We start from the raw sequence: 15,919 nt of genomic DNA, 5'->3' as shown, positions 1-15,919 counted from the left end.
TATGTTTGGTATAGATGTAAGAGATGGTTTTAAGCATTTAGTTCTACAGTGGAACAGGGTGAGTTCAGTTGAGTTTTTTTGGGGGGAGAGGGCAAATGGTGATACTCAGCCACATGGTTTCGAAATAGGGAAAGAGCAAAAGACTACTTGTATCTCCTCTACCCCTCCCCTTCCTCCCACCACTCAACTAACCTTGGCAACCTCCTTGTCCCTATACCACAAGTGTACCCTAATGGGTCCACTCCTCTCCTGCCCTAATGGGTTAGTCTAAGGAAGGCCAAAAGAGTTAGTAGAGATGGAGTTCCTCACCCACAGAAAAGAGAGTGGAAGCCTGTCCCTTAGGACTGTGCCAGGTTATGCACCAGGTTGTCCTGACTCTATGCCTTGGCTTATGCTTTTGCTCTCTATGTCTGGAACTCACTCCTCCACTTCCATGTCCAAATGCCATCTACTCCAGGACAACTTCCTTGAGCTCCACCCCCACTCTCCAGTCAGTAAAAATCTTTCATTCCTCAAATATCACACAGTAACAGGTTTGCACCTTTCATATGCATGTATCAAATTTTATTTTGTATTATAATTATTACGCATGTACCTCATTCCCCTACTAGCCTATGAGTGGCCATGAGTGGGGCCCATGAGTGGCATGCTCACTGGGAATAGCCACTCCGGTCTTCCATCTTCCCATCTCTCCCCCTAGGATCCTTTAAATGGGAGTTCAGTAGGTCAACACGTCTTTACTGAGCCCAGCTCACTGTGGGCCCAGCCATGGGGTCCAGTCCAGCTAGAGAAGCAAACCTCTCACCTGGGAAATAATCAGAGAATAAAACTATTGGATCAGTCCAGTCACGACTGGAGGAACTTAGGAGAGAGCTCACTAATGGCTGTGGGGAGGCCTCAGGGAAGGCTTAAGAAAGTAAGATTGGAGCTAGACTTTGAAGGAGGAGTAGGAATTGGCTAGGAGGTGGAAGGGAGATGGTAGGCATTCCTCGGAACAGTGTCAACGAAGCTACTGGGGATCAAGTGCTCCATGCCCAAAGCTGCCCCTGTCTGTTCAGAGGTGTTTCTCTGTAGGACCAACCCAAATAACCTAGGGTAATCAAAGGATTCTTCCCCTCAGCCTCAAATCCAGGGATACTCATAGAATCAAAGAAAGTCAAAGCTTAAATACACCACACAGTCCCCCTATCCCCCTTCATTTTATGAGGCTCAGAGAAAGGTAGGGATAGACTTAGAACCAGTGGCAGAGCTAGTCAGACTCCTGGCCCATAATCCTTTACATTGTACCCCGTTGCTTTTTCCCTAGGGCATAGGAGGTCAGCAAGCCTCTGGTTCTGGTGATTTAATCCTGTGAAGGCCACCAGTGAGTCAGTCAATAAACATTTATTAAGTGGCTACTATGTGTCAGGCTCTGCACTAAGGTGTGGGGATGCAAAGAAAGGCAAAAGACAGGCCCTGCTCTAAGGGCATTCATGGGGAGACAGCATGCAGATAACTATATGCAAACAAGCTATATAACAGGAAAAAGAGAGATAATCAACAAAAGGAAGGCACTAGAATTAAGGGCCATCAGGAAAGGTTTCCTGCAGAATATGGGATTTTAGCTGGGACTTGAAGGAAGCCTGGGAAGTCAGGAGGTGGAGGTGACAGGAGGGAACATTTCAGGCAGGGGGGACAGCCAGTGAAAATGCCTGGAGTCAAGAGATCTATTGTCTCTGATTGATACTGGCAAAGAGGCCAGTGTCACAGACTATGGGGTGGGGGCATAAAGTGTAAGAAGTTTGGAAAGGTGGTAGAGGGACAGGCTAGGGATGCCAAACAGAGGATTTTATATCTGATCCTGGAGGTAATAAAGAGACACTGGAGTGTATGGGTTGGATGGGACGTGATATGATCAGACCTGTGCTTTAGAAAGATTACTGTGACAGCTGAGTGGAGGATGGGCTGGAGTGGGGCCCCACCAGCAGGCTCTTGCAACAGTCTGGGTGTGAAGTGATGAGGGTCCAAACCAGGGTGGTGGCAGTGTCAAAGGAGAGAAGTGGCCAAGTTTGAGAGATGGTACAAAGGTAAAATTGACAGGATGTGGCAACAAATTGAATATTGGGGTGGGGTAGAGAATAAGGAGTCCAGGATTACACCTAGGTTTCAAACCCTGATAACTAGGAAGATGATGGTATTCTTAAAAGTAACAGGGGAGGAAAAGGGAAGGGTTTGGGGGGAAAGACAATAAGTTCAGTTTTTGATGTGCTGAATTTAAGATATTTATAGAACATCCAGTTGGAGCTGCCCAAGAGGCAGTTGGAGATGGGAGGCTGGAGGCCCGCAAAGAGTTTAGGGCTGGATAAGTGTATTTTGGGTAGCCAGGTGGTACTGTGGATAGAGTACTGGGCTTGGAATCAGGAAGACTCCTTTTCCTGAGTTCAAATCTGGTCAAATGCGAGCTGTGTGACCCAGGGCAAGTCCCTTAACCTTGCATGCCTCAGTTCCTCATCTGTAAAATGAGCTGGAGAAAGAAATGGTAAACCACTCCAGTGTTTTGCCAAGAAAACCCCAAAAGGGGTCACGAAGAGTTGGACACGACTGAACAGATATATTTTGAATCATTAGCATAGAGATGATAAATGAATCCGTGGCAGCTAATGAAATCAATAAGTGAAAGAATATAGAGGGAGAAGAGGGCTAAGGACAGAGCCACCAGTGGGGAGAAATATGAGACAATCAATCAGCAAGCATTTATTAGGCACCTACAATATGCCCAGTACTCTGCTTGGTGCTGAGAACACAATGACAAAAATGAAACTGTCCTCACCTCCAAAAACTTACATTTTATTGGGAGGGAAACATGTACACATATAAATAGATACAAAATATGTACAATGTAAACACAAAGTAATTGGGATGGGTGAGGGAGACAGGAACTAGCTGCTGGAAGGATCCCAGAAGGTTCCATGTAGGAGGTTATACTTGAATGAAGCCTTAAAGAAAGCTAGAGATCCCAAGAAGAGGAAGTAAGGTGAGAAGGGAGAGTATTCCAGGCATGGGGAACAGCTTAGGCAAAGACATGGAAACAGGAGATGGATATTATATAGGGGGACCAGTAAGTGTCTGGAACAGGAATGGGTGAAGAGGAATAATATGGACTGAATCCAGAAAGGTAGGCTGGGGCCAAGTTGTGATGAGGTTTAAACGGCAAGCAGAAGAGTTTGTATTTTATTGTGCAAACAAGAGAGAGCCTCCAGAGCTTTGGGAGTTGGAGAGTGGCATGGCTTTAGGGAAATCCCTTTGCCAGCTATGGGGAGGGTGGATTGGAGAGGAAAGAACCTGGGGCAGGGAGATCACTCAGGAAGTTATTGCCAAAGTCTAGGAGAGACGTGCCAAGGGACTGAGCTAAGATGCTTGTATTGTAAGTGAAAGGGGAGGGACAGGTGAAAGTGATGCTGTGGAGGTATAAATGGTCCAGGAGGAGAAATTCAAGAATGATTTGGAGGTTGGGAACTAAAGATACCTCTAGGGGTCCAGGGGCTCAGATCCCAGCTGTCCCCAGGCAGGGTCTTCTGGGCATGTGTCCCATGACTTTCAGGGTATGTTTCCTACCCTCTGGAAAAACACCTCTCCCAATTCCCTAGGTATATCCCAGACAAGACCAGGAAAAGGGAGAATTTTTATTCAGCATATCTTTTATCTCCCATAAAGCCCCAGGTCCTTTGCTGGTCCTCTTAACAAAGGGAAGCTTTTGCCTTTGGCAACCCACATACATCCACACAACGACACAAACATACCCACAAGCATAGACATAGACATAGGCATAGAGGCCTAAACAAAAATACCCGGGGGGGGGAGGGGAGAAAGACACACACAGGTAAAGAAAGACAATCTCATACCTACTTTCATAGACAGTTATATATTAAAGTGAACGCAGGACTCTGGAGGATCCTGATGGCCTTGATTTGACTTGTAGCAAACTGCCTGACCTCTTCCTAGTCCTTTAACTGCCCACCCCCTCCTTGGAGACAATTAGGTATTGCTGGATGCTGGTGGGAAATGGGCATCCCCAAGGATTCTAGCTAACTGACCAGCCCCAAGGAACTGAATCATACTTATATTTATGGAACAGGAAAGTGAGTCAGACACCAGGCACCAGGCAGTCGCTACTCACTCTCCCCTCTGCCCTTTCTCCTCTTCCGTACTTTCCCTAGGGTTCTAAATCCCTAGGAGGTCAGGTCCACACCATCAAAATTATCCAGATAATGTTGAATGACCTGACTCCTCCACAGAATTGCCACTGAGGTAGAGACCTCTAAACGACATCCAATGGGCATTTATACTACTCAGATTAACTTGGCTATTGCCCACACAGGGCCATAGGATCAGAAGGCAGTAATCTGCATTGATGGAGAGATTGCTACACTGATAATCCCTAAAAGTATCCAAATATTACCCCTATTTCTGGGTGCTTTATAAACTCTTTTGTTCCAATTTGGGGTGGAAACCAACACTCTTTCCCTGAGCAAAATAGAGTCTTCAGACTAAGTTTTCCATACAACTGAACCAGTATAAACCTGTCTGGAGCAGGCTACCTACTACTTTGCAAAGTAATACAGTGGAAATCACTATCACAGCAGAGTAGACAGGGGACCCTGTTCTGCCAGTGACACTATGTAACCATGGGCAAGTCAGTTCTCCCCTCTAGGTCTCAGTTTCCTGATCTGTAAAATGGGGCTGATTATCCGTGTCCTGCTTCCCTCATAGGCCTGTCTTGTGGATCAAATGCAATAATAAATGGGAAAATGATTTGAAAACTTTAAATGAACCCAAATATGTGAGGGATTCTTTGATTATAACTGAACTTTTGTGTTGGTGCTGGTAGCTACATCAGGAGCTAAATTGGGGGGAGGAGAAGAGATTGATAAATTTGATGGGCCTTTCTTCATCTTTAACCAATAAAGGGTTGACTAAGGGGCAGAGAGATCCCTGTTTTCTTGTGCACACACACCCCACTTCCAACCAAGGAGTAGGATTTGGGAACTACTAAGAGTGTCCATTCAACAAAGGCAAATAAATTCAACATTAATTAAATATCTACTATGTACAAAGCTTTGTGCTAGGACTGAGGACATGAAACTGACTGATTTCAGGGAGTCTGCAATTTGTTGGGGGAGGGGAATACAGGTTGTAGGTACCAGGTGAAATAAGGCAAGAAAGATCATTAGCATCTGAGGGGAAGGGAGGGTTTGTCTGGGACCCCTGTAAAAAGATGAAAATCAAAGGGATTCTAGGCTATACGCTAGCATTTACATAGGACACTAAGGTTTGCAAGATACTTTTCCTATGTTTCCTATGTTAGCTTATTGAACAACAACCCTCTGAGTAAGGTTTACCTCCATTTCACAGATGAAGAAACTGAGCCTGAGAAGTTAAATGACTTTCTAGTTACACAATTAGTAAATGTCTGAGGCTGAATTAGAACTTAGGCCTTCCTGACTGCAAGTCTAGCACTGTATCCAGTTCAACACCCAGTTTTGACAAGTAGGCTAGGGACAGGGGAAAATGAGGAAAAGGGGTGGTAAAATAAATAAAGTGAGAAATGGAGAAGGCAAGGAGAAAAGAGGAAGAGACTGGAAGAGAGGCAGAGCTAGAGTCTAAAGGAAGCAGAGAGGACAGACGGAGGAAGAACAAACAGAGGGATGCACAGATCTAGGAAACAGAAGGAGGAGACACTATGTTATGGCCTATGATGCTAGCTTATGTCTGTGGATGGTGAGCTAACGATCACCTCTCACCTCCCACCCTCCTGCCTTTTTTCCAGGTCAGATGAGCAGTTCTGAGTATCATTCCAGAGCCTCCTCTGAGGCCCCAAGGCTGGGGTCTCATGGGTGCTGGCTGGATCTCTTCGGAGGTTGAGAAGCCTTTGGACATAGGGTGGAAGGAGAGAAAGGCCAATTACTTTCTGCTCTAGGCTGCACTTTTTGGCATAACAGTTAAGAGTCCTTGACTCTGAGTCAGGGCAACCTGAGTCCCAACCGTACTTTCAGATACCAGCTATGTGACCTTAGGTCAGTCACTTCAGCCTGTCTCATCAGTTTCCTCATCTGTAAAATGAGCTGGAGAAGGAAATGGCAAGCTACTTTATATCTTTGCCCAGAAAACCCCAAATAGGGTATGACTGAAATGACTCAATGATTATTGTCCACCAACTATACCAGGGGTTCTTAACCTAGGGCGAGAGGAGGAAGGGGCTTCTGTGGATAGAAATCAAAGAACCCATGAATTTAGATGGGAAAAATTCTATCTTTTGTTTTCACTAACCTCTAGCTGAAATATAGCATTTCCTTCCATTGTGATTTTCTTAAACTATATTATTCTGAGGAAGTGCTTTCCCAGATCACTAATAAAGGCAAATAGGTTAAGAAATCCTGAACCCTATAGAAAATGCAGGGCAGAGGGCTAAGGGAAGGGTACCTGGAACAACCAGGCAATACCAGAAGGTTCTTAGTTGTTTCCCAATCAGATTAGTCTTGTAGGTTGTTCACTCTGTACATCTGTAAAATGAGGGAAGGTGTAAAATGAGATGGGAAAGCCTAGATGATCTCTAAGGTCCCTCTGAACCTTATATCCAATGATCCTCTACTATCCTTAGCCCATTTGCCTTTCTCCATATCCCCCTTGTCGCTGTTCACTCCCCTCCCTCTAACCCCACTCACCCAGACTCCTGGTCCCCATCCCTATTCCTCTTAGCTCCAAAAGCTACTACGTTTTGCTATTCAACCTCGCTGGCCCTCAGTTTCCTCATCCTTAAAATGAGAAGATTGAAGAGATGATCTCCAAAGTCCATATAATCTCCTATTTGTTTGCCCATTGGCCATGGTACCTAGTGTCCCACCTGACCTCAGTCCTTATATTTCTGCGACAGGGCAATCCTCCATTTCTCTTCCAAAAGGAGCCCTTTTGAGGGATGGATCAAGGCTGGACTCAGTAGACATAGAGAGATTAGAGATCAGAGATTAGGAATGAGCCTGCAAAATGGAGGGGAGAGAGGGATCTCTCTGTCTGCCCCTTAGTTAACCCTTTATTGGTTAAAGATGAAGAAAGCCCCACCAGAATTTATCAAGGATGCAACTGCACCCAGAGCCTTAAAGCCAAAAAAGCAAGGGTGCAAGTGGGGAAAGCAGAGAGTGGACCAGAGTTTGCCCAGTATGAGGGGGAAGGAGGAATGTGGGAATTTGATAGAAGTAAACAGGCAGACGCAGCACACACCGGTTAGCCCATGGATACCTACATCACAATACATCTAAGCATGCAGATGAGCACACAGACACCAACAGAAACACCGAAATACAAACAGGCCAGACATAGCCATAAACACGTTGGCACACACAAATAAAATAAATCAATCCATAAACATACAAACACACACACAACTAACCAGACACGGATATTAAACACACACCTATAAACGAATGCTCGAGCGCGCGCCCGCGCGCGCGCGCGCGCACACACACACACACACACACACACACACTGATGGGGAACAGTAGACCAAGGCAAGCAGGTGATCTCTTATAGTCCTCACATCAAACCTTCCCTAAAACAGAAACCCCCAATCTTTCAGTCTCCAACGAGCCGGGGCCGGCCCTGCCCTCAACTCTGGCCGATGCTACCTATCTCCCTTCTTTCTCCCCCCGACTCAGAAAGCTTGTGGTCCCTCTGGTTTCCCTCTTTCCCCATCCCTGACATCCCGGCTGGGTCTCGAGTTTAAAGGGCCAAGCACCCAGGAAAGGCGTAGGAGCCGAAAAGGAATCTCCCTGCCGGTCCCTCCCTTTGTCACCAGGTTTCAGACACTGCGACATCTGCTCTACCCCTCTGTCCCCTCACAAATTTTCCATTTCCCCTAGTGAAGGGGGGGGGGCTGAGAGGAAGGGGAAGGATGCCCCTCCATTACCTTCTCCCTCCTACCCTCTACCCTTTCAATTCCTGAAGACCACGGCTGTAGCGGACTTTGCCCCCGTAACGAACCTCAGTACAATCCTCTCTTCCCCGTAGTCAGAGCCTTGGATTCTCTTCTATCGATCCAGACAGACCTACCGACCCCGGCTCGAGCCCCGGCCCTGCCCCAGGCCTAGGCCCAACCCCTTTAGTCCTTCCAGAAGAGGGATGAGGAGGGGAAGAGGCTGATAGGAGATTAAAAAGGGAAGAGACAGACTCACGGACACAGAGCGCAAGAAGAAGGCAAACACATCCCCTTTCCCTCACATACACACATACACATATATACATACATACAGAGAACGGCGGAGAGGGACAGAGGGACCGGGCAGAGGGAGAGTGAGAGAGGAAGAGGCGGTGGCCGGGGGAGGAGAGAGCCGAGGAAGGGGAGGGGCTGCGAGAGCAAGGGGGCCGGCTCCCAGGTTCCTAGCCCGAGCGTACCGGCTCGGAGCTGGGCCACCGGCGGCTCTCCCTCCAGCCTTTCCCCAGGGCCAGGAGAGCAGAGACCCCGCAGTCCAGGAGCGGGCTGGGCTTATTCCCGCAGCCTCCCGGGCCCGAGGGAAGTGCAGACCCGGGGCTCAGGGGGGCGCAGGCCCCGGGCTGCTCTGAGCCGCCTCCCACACCTTCGCTAGCGGTATTATATCATTGGTGGTTGTTATTATTATTAGTAATGTTAATAACAACAATAATAATAATAACTTGTTATTTCCATCTGCCTTCCCTTCCTTCCGTCCCACACTCTAAGCATTTATCTTTTATTCTCCCCCGACCTTGCATTCAGGAGGACAACCCCTGGGCCCTCTTGGACCCTTCCACCTGTGCCTTCTCTTTCTCTCTCCTCTTCGCTCGTTCCCCTCTTGTGCCTACTCAAGCTCTCCCTCTCCTCGGTCTCCTTCCTCCCATCTCTGTTTCTCTTCCACTCCTTTTCAATTGTCTTCCTCTTTATTCTCTCTCCTCTCTCGTCCTCATTTCTCTCTTAATCTATCTCTCCCTCTCTCCTCTTTCTGTTCTGTCACTCACCTCATCCCTTGGTCAGGTTCTTTCTTGCCTCCTCCCATCCTCTCTCTGTTTCCCTTTCTTTCTTTCTATGTCTCCCTCAAATCCCCTATTTCTTTCCCTCTTATTTTCTCTCTGACTTCTCTGCCTCCCTCTCATTCTTTCCTTCTGAGTCTGTGTATCTATGTGTGTCTCCCTCACTTCTGCCCCTCTCCCTCTTCTTTCTCTTTTCTCTCCTATTCTGTCTTTTCTGAGTCTCTGTCTCCTTACCTCTCTGTCTCTCCCTGTCTCTCTGTTTCTAGTTCTACATATGTCTCTCATGGTTTCTGTCTTTCTCCCCGCCGTTGCTTTTTTTTTTTTTCATCTTCTTCTGCTTCTTCTTCTTTTTTTTTTTTTTTTTTGTAAAATCGCGAAGGTGGATCGGCTCACACAGCAACCCGGGTCCTAGAAGGAAATCGCCCGAGATGATTAAACACTGAGCTAGCAACTCCAACCCCGGGGACACGGAATTGGGGGGGGGGGAAGGGGGGGCGGGGGGGGGCCGAGGGGGGGGCCCTGGGGTGGGGGGGTGTTTGGGTGTTCTGTTTTCCGGAGGGGGGGCGTGGAGTTTCTCTCCCCCCTCCCCCCCCCTTTTGCCGGGACTGCTACTTGCTCGGCGCCGGCCGGATCCGGGGACTATGGTAGGTTTCACGACACTTTCGTTTTCGCCGGACTTTTTTTTTCCCCTAGCTCTGATCAAAAGTTTGATTGTCTGAGGGAGGGGGTAGAATGTCGGGGGGGGTGTCCAATGTTTGGGGACTGGGAGGGGGGCGTCAGGAGGTCCAGGGAGGCTCCCCTGCGTCCGTCTGGGGGTAGAGCAGGGGCCAAGGCAGGGGGTCGGATAGGGGGCGTCCACCAGTACCCCCACCCCGTGGTTCCCCGTAGTCTCCCCGCTGCCCCCATATCACTGAGAAGGGAAGAGACAGGGCGGTGGCGGTGTGTCGGAGTTAGATTTGGTGTATGAGCCGGGGGCAGAGCAGGACAGGGCCGTGGTTAGGGGAAGTGTTTCCCCCCAAGAAGATGCAGGGGACCGCTCCATCCAAGGAGAGGGGGAGGGGGCTTCACCCAAGCGCTGGGGGCGCGGGCCAGGGGAGAGGGGGAGGGGAGGTCAGCCCCGGGAGCTGGCTGCAAGGAAGAGGAGAGGGAAGGGAGGGGAGGAGAGAAGAGAAGAGGGGAGGGGAGCTGGGCGGGGGGAGCCGCCGCAGCCCCCCAAGCCCACACCGCAGGCAGGAGAGGGTGGATGTAGCGGAAAATGGCCGCTGTGGAAGGGGGCGGAGAAGGACCGCAGCCCCGAACCGACTTGAACTTGAAAGGAAAGCAAGGGGAGGATGAGGGGAGGGGGAAGCGCGTCTGGGGCCTGCGGGGCCTCCAGCTACTGGAGCTGGGGTGCCCCCTGCCCCTAGGGCCCCCCTTGGCCTATCACCCTCCCCCGTGGCCTCCCCGGGGCGTTCTCCCCACCTCTGCTCCCCCCCCCCCCCCGCCCCCGGGGGCGCCCCCCGCCCCCCCCGCCGCCCCCCCCCCGCCGGGGGCCCCCCCCCCCCCCCCCCCCCGCCCCCCCCCCCCGCGGGCGGCCCGGCGGGGGGCCCGGGGGGGGGGGGGGGGGGGAAAGGCAAGGGGGGGGGGGGGGGGGAAGAGACTCGGAACTGCCCCGCTTCCAGCCTGTCCCCCCAGGCCAGCGTGGACTCCCCAAAGTTCCAGGGAGCCCTATCTTCCGCAAAAGTTCACTCAGACTCTGCAACTTTAGGGGTAGCCCCTAGCCCCAGAATCATCCCTTTCTCTGAGTCTGGGGGCTTCTTCCTCTAGGAACTCAGGGTAGACGGGGATCTTGCGGGTGTAAAGGGCTCTCGGCCCCACCTGTCCCTCTCATCTTCCCTCTCTCCAGTCTGGAATCCCAGTGCATCTCGTCGCCTTCCCCCACTCCCACCTCAATTCCCATTCAACTTTTCATCCTTCCTTTCTTCCCTCATTCTTCCTCTTCTTTCTTTCCTTTCCTCTCTTCCCCTTTCTTCCCTTTTCTCAACTCTCCTCACTGTCTCCTCTTTTCTCTTACTCTTCTCCACTTTTCCCCCTTTCTCTTCTCTACTTTTCCCCTTTCTCCTTACTTTCCACTTTTCTCCCTTTCTCTCCTCTTTACTTTACCTTCTCTTCACTTTCTCTCATCTCCTTTTTCCTCTCCTCCAATCTCTTTCCTCTCTTTTTTCTCCTCTTTGCTATCTTCCCCAGCTTCTCTTCTTCCTCTCATTTCCTCTCTGTCTCTTTTCTCTTGTTCTCCCTTCTTTCGTTCCTCTCTACGACTCTTCCCTTCTCCTTTATTCTCACTCCCCTTTCTTCTCCTTTCCATCTATCTTTCCTTCTCCTCCTAGTTTGCCTTCCTCGTCTTCTACAACCACAGTACACAGTACTTCTACAACCATGATCCTACGTCTCGGGGTGAGCAAAGGTGTGTCCCCGCTCACTATCGTTTTGGAGTATGTGAAGAGAACCATGAGACCGTCATTTCTCCCAGGGGAGAAAAGGGGCCAGACAGCAGCGCCGTTTCTCTAGGGATGCGGGTTATGTGAGTGCTTGGGCTATGACCTGGAGCGTGAGGGGGATGTCCATGCATTCTGTAGGGCCTGGGATGCCCACGTGTAAGGAAAGCTGGCCTTCGGCTAGCAGCGAACCCGTGTGTCTACGGCCACCAATCAGACTCCAGAAGCCGTTCTGGGTTCCCTCGCTGCCTCACACATGCAGGGGCCTAAGGTGTTTACATCTGCGGACTGCGACTGGATTCCGCAGAGGGCGGGCGAGGAGAGCTTGGGGAGAGGTGATCAGAGCCCACCGTTCGGGGTTTCCACAGAGCATTATATCCGTGCGACTAGCCTGCCTACAGCGCTGTCAGCCAGTCCCTGCACCAACCTCTGCCTCAGAATTAGCGGTCGGTCCATTTCCAGCCCCAGCCTCTGAACTACTCTTCAACCACCTTGAGCCCCTGCCTTTCCCCCAGCTTCAGCCTCTGATTTATCCTGTGCCCCTAGCACCGACCCCTTCATCAATCCCAGTCTCTGCTCAGACCCTTACCTTAGTCTTTGCCCCTGACCCAGCCCCTGCTCCTGCCTCTGCCTCAGTCCCGACGCCTACCCCTGCCCCCGCCTCTCTACCCTGGACCCAGCCCAGATATTGCCCCGGCCGCAGTTGTATTGTTTCTAACTCTGCAACCTCTGTTGAGGCAGAAAGGAGTTCCTTTCTCACCTCCAGGGAATATCCCCGAATCTCTGCCTCTTGGTCACGCTTTTTAAATGCACTCCTCTAAATACATATAAATACACGCATGCATGCATCTACGTTCACATACACACGAACACGCACATGTATCCAAACACCAAAGGTCTTTTGGGTTTTGACACTCCTCTGCCCTGTCATCCGGGAAGGCCGCGCCAAGGGACGGATCAGGAAAGTTTTTCAGAAGCCGCATCATTTACCCAAAGTGGGGAGAAAGCGGTAAAAATATACAAACACAGAGATAGAAATAGACACCCCCTCGAATGCAAGCGAGAAGGACCCAGGTTCCCTGGCTGCCGGGGGCGGAGTAGGGGGGCGCGGTGTCACTTTCAGGTGGAGCAGCCCTGAACTGATTGTGGAAGACACAGTGTGGATTCGGCCTGGGGGCTGGGACATTTGCTGGTGTACGTATATATACCCATATACGTGCATATTTACATACATACATGCATACACATATATGTGTGTGCACACATAGGTTGTGCTCGTGTGTGCCTAAAACCACAAAAGGCTAATGGAGTGTTGTGGCTGTTTGCTCACTAGGGTAGCCTAAAGCTATTGGAGTAAAACCGACTCCTCTCGCCCCTCACTCTCGGTTTAGCGGACTAGAAGCGGATGCAGTAGGCTAAAGAGTAGTAGAGAAGCCAGTCAGTATAGCTGTCTCCCACGCAGGTCGTGGGAGAAGTTCCAGGCTACTTGACTGTTGCAAATTAGGGAATTTCTCAGGACGAACCTCCGTGTCTCTATTTTCCGAAAGTGTCGAATCATCATAGGGTTAAACTATAGCTGTGTGACTTTGGGATGCCAGTTCCCATCTCTGGTTTAGATTTCCTCAGCGGAAAAAGGGAATGAGGGTATTTAGGCTATCTACCTTTAGGAGGCTGCAGTGACGAAAGTGCTTCGTCAAGGCGCTATAGAAATGCCAACAATTATTATTGTTTGCTCATTCAACAACCATTGATTATTCATCCAGTATGAACTGAGGGTTTAAAGAAAAAACAGCAGGAGTTCGGGCCCCTGAGGAGGGCTCAGAGTCTAACAGGGGAAATAAATCATTCACATATAATTATTCTACAAGGCAAAATGTGATGGATACAATGGGAAGTACTGATGGGGGGAAGGGAATCAAAGAATACTGCCTGGAGGTGGTGGTATTTGAACTTTATATGAAGGATGGGAATTTTTCAACAGGTGGAGCTAGGGCTGTGGTGTGAGGGAAGGCAGAGAAGAAAGCTAAATGGAAGGAATGGTGAGAAGTTCAGTTTGGCCAAAATGGGGAGTATACCCCCAAAAGAGATAAAGCTAGTAGGCTGGCATTAACCTCCAAGATGTAGAATTTGGACTTTACCCTGTAGGCAAGGAGGAGCCATTGATAGTGTCAAAGCAGGGAAGGAATATAATCAAAACTAGGCTTTGGAAAGATGACTGGGAGGAGAGGAAGGGGATTAGAGGAGAGTCCAGTGTTGGTTGGGGAAGTTAGGAGAATATTGCAATAGCACAGGTGAGCATGGATGAGGCCTATAATAATATTTTGCATAGATCTACAACTTTGAAGTTTCCAAAATATTTTAAGCTCTATCTCATTTGAGGTTCACAGTATTCTTTTGAGGAAAAGTAAAGTCCATTCTGGGGTTCTGGCATGAGAGTGGAGAGGACAGGTTGTGAACGATTTGAGTCAAGTAGAATGTCTAGGATTTGGTAATTGACTAAATTTTGGGAAGGAGGGAACCAGAGGTGATTCTCAAATTTTGATCCTTAGGGACTAGGATGCCATCCATGGTCAGAGATCTACCTATTGAAACCTGAATACCTGGGTTTGAATCCCAGCTCTGCTCCTAAATATTTATATGACCTTAAGGCAAATCTCTGAGTCTTATTTGAAAAATAAAGGAGTTGGCCTAGATGATCTCTAAGGTCCCTATCAATTCTTAACACTGTAAAATCCTATGGAATCCTATGAAAAGTCAGGAGGAGTAAGATTGAGGGGAAGATACCAAGTTTGGTTTGGAACATCTTGAGTCTGAGATGCCCATGGGACATGTAAGTGTAGAATATGAGGTACTATAATTATGATGGTGTGTGTTTGTATATGAATAGGAATAAACAGACAATTTACATGTTGATTATTCACATATGTCTGGGTATATATGCATGATGCACTACTTGTATAAATATATATGACATCCGTACATGTGACTGTGTCTGTGAATTTATTTCCATGGTAGTGTTTAGTCCTTCTGCTGGAGTTTAGCTTCCAATTTTTGTGAAGACAGTTGCTCCAGGGGGATGAGCTGTATATGCTATAAGGGATTTGAGAGCCTGAACTAAATCTTATCTAAATTTGTACACCTCGATCCCCTTCTTTTCACACAATAGTCACTTAATAAACAGTTGCTGATTTCTAATTTTTCTGAGCTGGAACCAGTGTGTTATCCTGGGAAAGCATTATACTTGAAGTCAGAAAATGGGGGTTTGGTTCCTGGCTCTATCACCAACCTGGGACCTTGGACAAGTCACCTATAACCTCCAAGCCCTCCGTTTTCCCATCTGTCAAATAGATACACCAGTACCCCTGCACTGTCTCAGTGTCCTGAAATCGAAGTGGCAGAGACTATTATGTATACATTAATGTAGATATATGCACACACACATATCCATATATACATATATGTGTGTATACCCTGTTTGCCTCTGAAAACTAGGAGAGAAGCCAACTCTGCTGAGGCTAGACATTTGAGGAGAGCTGTGTTTCTGCTCATCCTGAATGTGAGGGAACCAAATCCCCCAATTTTCAACCCCATGTTTCTGTCCCAGTTAGCCACAGGTGTGGGGTTTTGGGGGGTGGGGGGTGGAAGGAATGAAACGTTGGCTGGGGTGAAGAGGCACATTTGCTGGGCACTCCCTGACAAAGAGATGCCCTTCAATCCCCCCCCCAGTCCCTCAAACCCCCCCGTGGGACTCTGGGAAACTGCAATTAGAGCTGGAATGGGGTAGGGTCCTCAAATCTCCGGAGCAATCCGCTTCTTATTCCTGGGCCAGAGATGTGGGAACCTCTCCTGAGCAAAGAGGGTGCCCTGGGTCCACGAGTCTTGCCCCATCCAGTTTTCAATAGGGTTTCAGAGTTTTCCAGCCTCTTATTTTTATATTCCTTTTTTTTTTTTTTTTCCCCCCCCCCCCCCCCCCCCCCAGCCAATCCCCAATTATTTCAACCCGGGCTCCCTCCCTTAGCAGAGAGAAAAGAGCTGGGGGAAGGGGTGGGGGTGGGGGCCAATACCGCCCCTCCTTTATTTAAAGCAACATTTCAAACCTCCACACCTGCTTGGAGAGGGGGTGTTAACTGGATTGTTAAGGTTTGGTTTTCCCCCTCAGATTCGACCCCTTTATAGTCCTCCTTTCCTGCCCGCCGCTGACCCTAGCCAAGATCTCTTATTCCTGCTCATCATCAGTAATAATTATTGCTAATTATTATTAAGCGTTGTTGCTTAGTCCAGGGAGGGGAGTGGAGGTTGGGGTGGGGGGAGGCAAGTTACGGTTTCTTCTTCTCAGGCTCTCTCGGCTTTTTCCGCGTTTCTTTGAAAGTTGGATGTTGGAAAGTGGGTGGTTCGTGTTTAAAAAAAATTGGGGGGAGGGAAGGAGGACT

The 15,919-nt window shown here is 49.1% G+C and overlaps 1 protein-coding gene and 1 long non-coding RNA gene across 7 annotated transcripts in view; one reads left to right on the top strand and one right to left on the bottom strand.

The window, feature by feature from the left end:
• Positions 1-545: 545 nt before the first annotated feature.
• LOC114035023 lies at positions 546-9,389 on the bottom strand. Of its 6 annotated transcripts, none has more exons than XR_003568175.1 (5): positions 9,250-9,389; positions 6,886-6,963; positions 6,460-6,539; positions 5,781-5,906; positions 546-805 (listed from the first exon to the last, which is right to left on the bottom strand). It is a non-coding gene; the product is annotated as an uncharacterized LOC114035023 (long non-coding RNA). The 6 variants fall into 6 exon arrangements; XR_003568173.1 differs by lacking the exon at positions 9,250-9,389 and adding an exon at positions 8,281-8,319; XR_003568176.1 differs by lacking the exon at positions 9,250-9,389 and adding an exon at positions 8,277-8,312.
• A 202-nt stretch (positions 9,390-9,591) lies between these two features.
• The window catches only part of NFIC (nuclear factor I C), a 133,494-nt gene continuing 127,166 nt past the window's right edge, over positions 9,592-15,919 (top strand). Inside the window, exon 1 of the mRNA XM_027850947.1 lies at positions 9,592-9,659. Within this exon, the coding sequence (XP_027706748.1) occupies positions 9,657-9,659 (3 nt within the window). The 5' untranslated portion in view covers positions 9,592-9,656. The remainder of the gene's footprint in view (positions 9,660-15,919) is intronic.

Source organism: Vombatus ursinus, unplaced genomic scaffold, assembly GCF_900497805.2.
Source record: "Vombatus ursinus unplaced genomic scaffold, bare-nosed wombat genome assembly UNPS02009173.1, whole genome shotgun sequence".
Taxonomy (NCBI): Eukaryota; Metazoa; Chordata; class Mammalia; order Diprotodontia; family Vombatidae; genus Vombatus; species Vombatus ursinus.
This window is presented reverse-complemented; position numbering and strand designations above follow the sequence as displayed.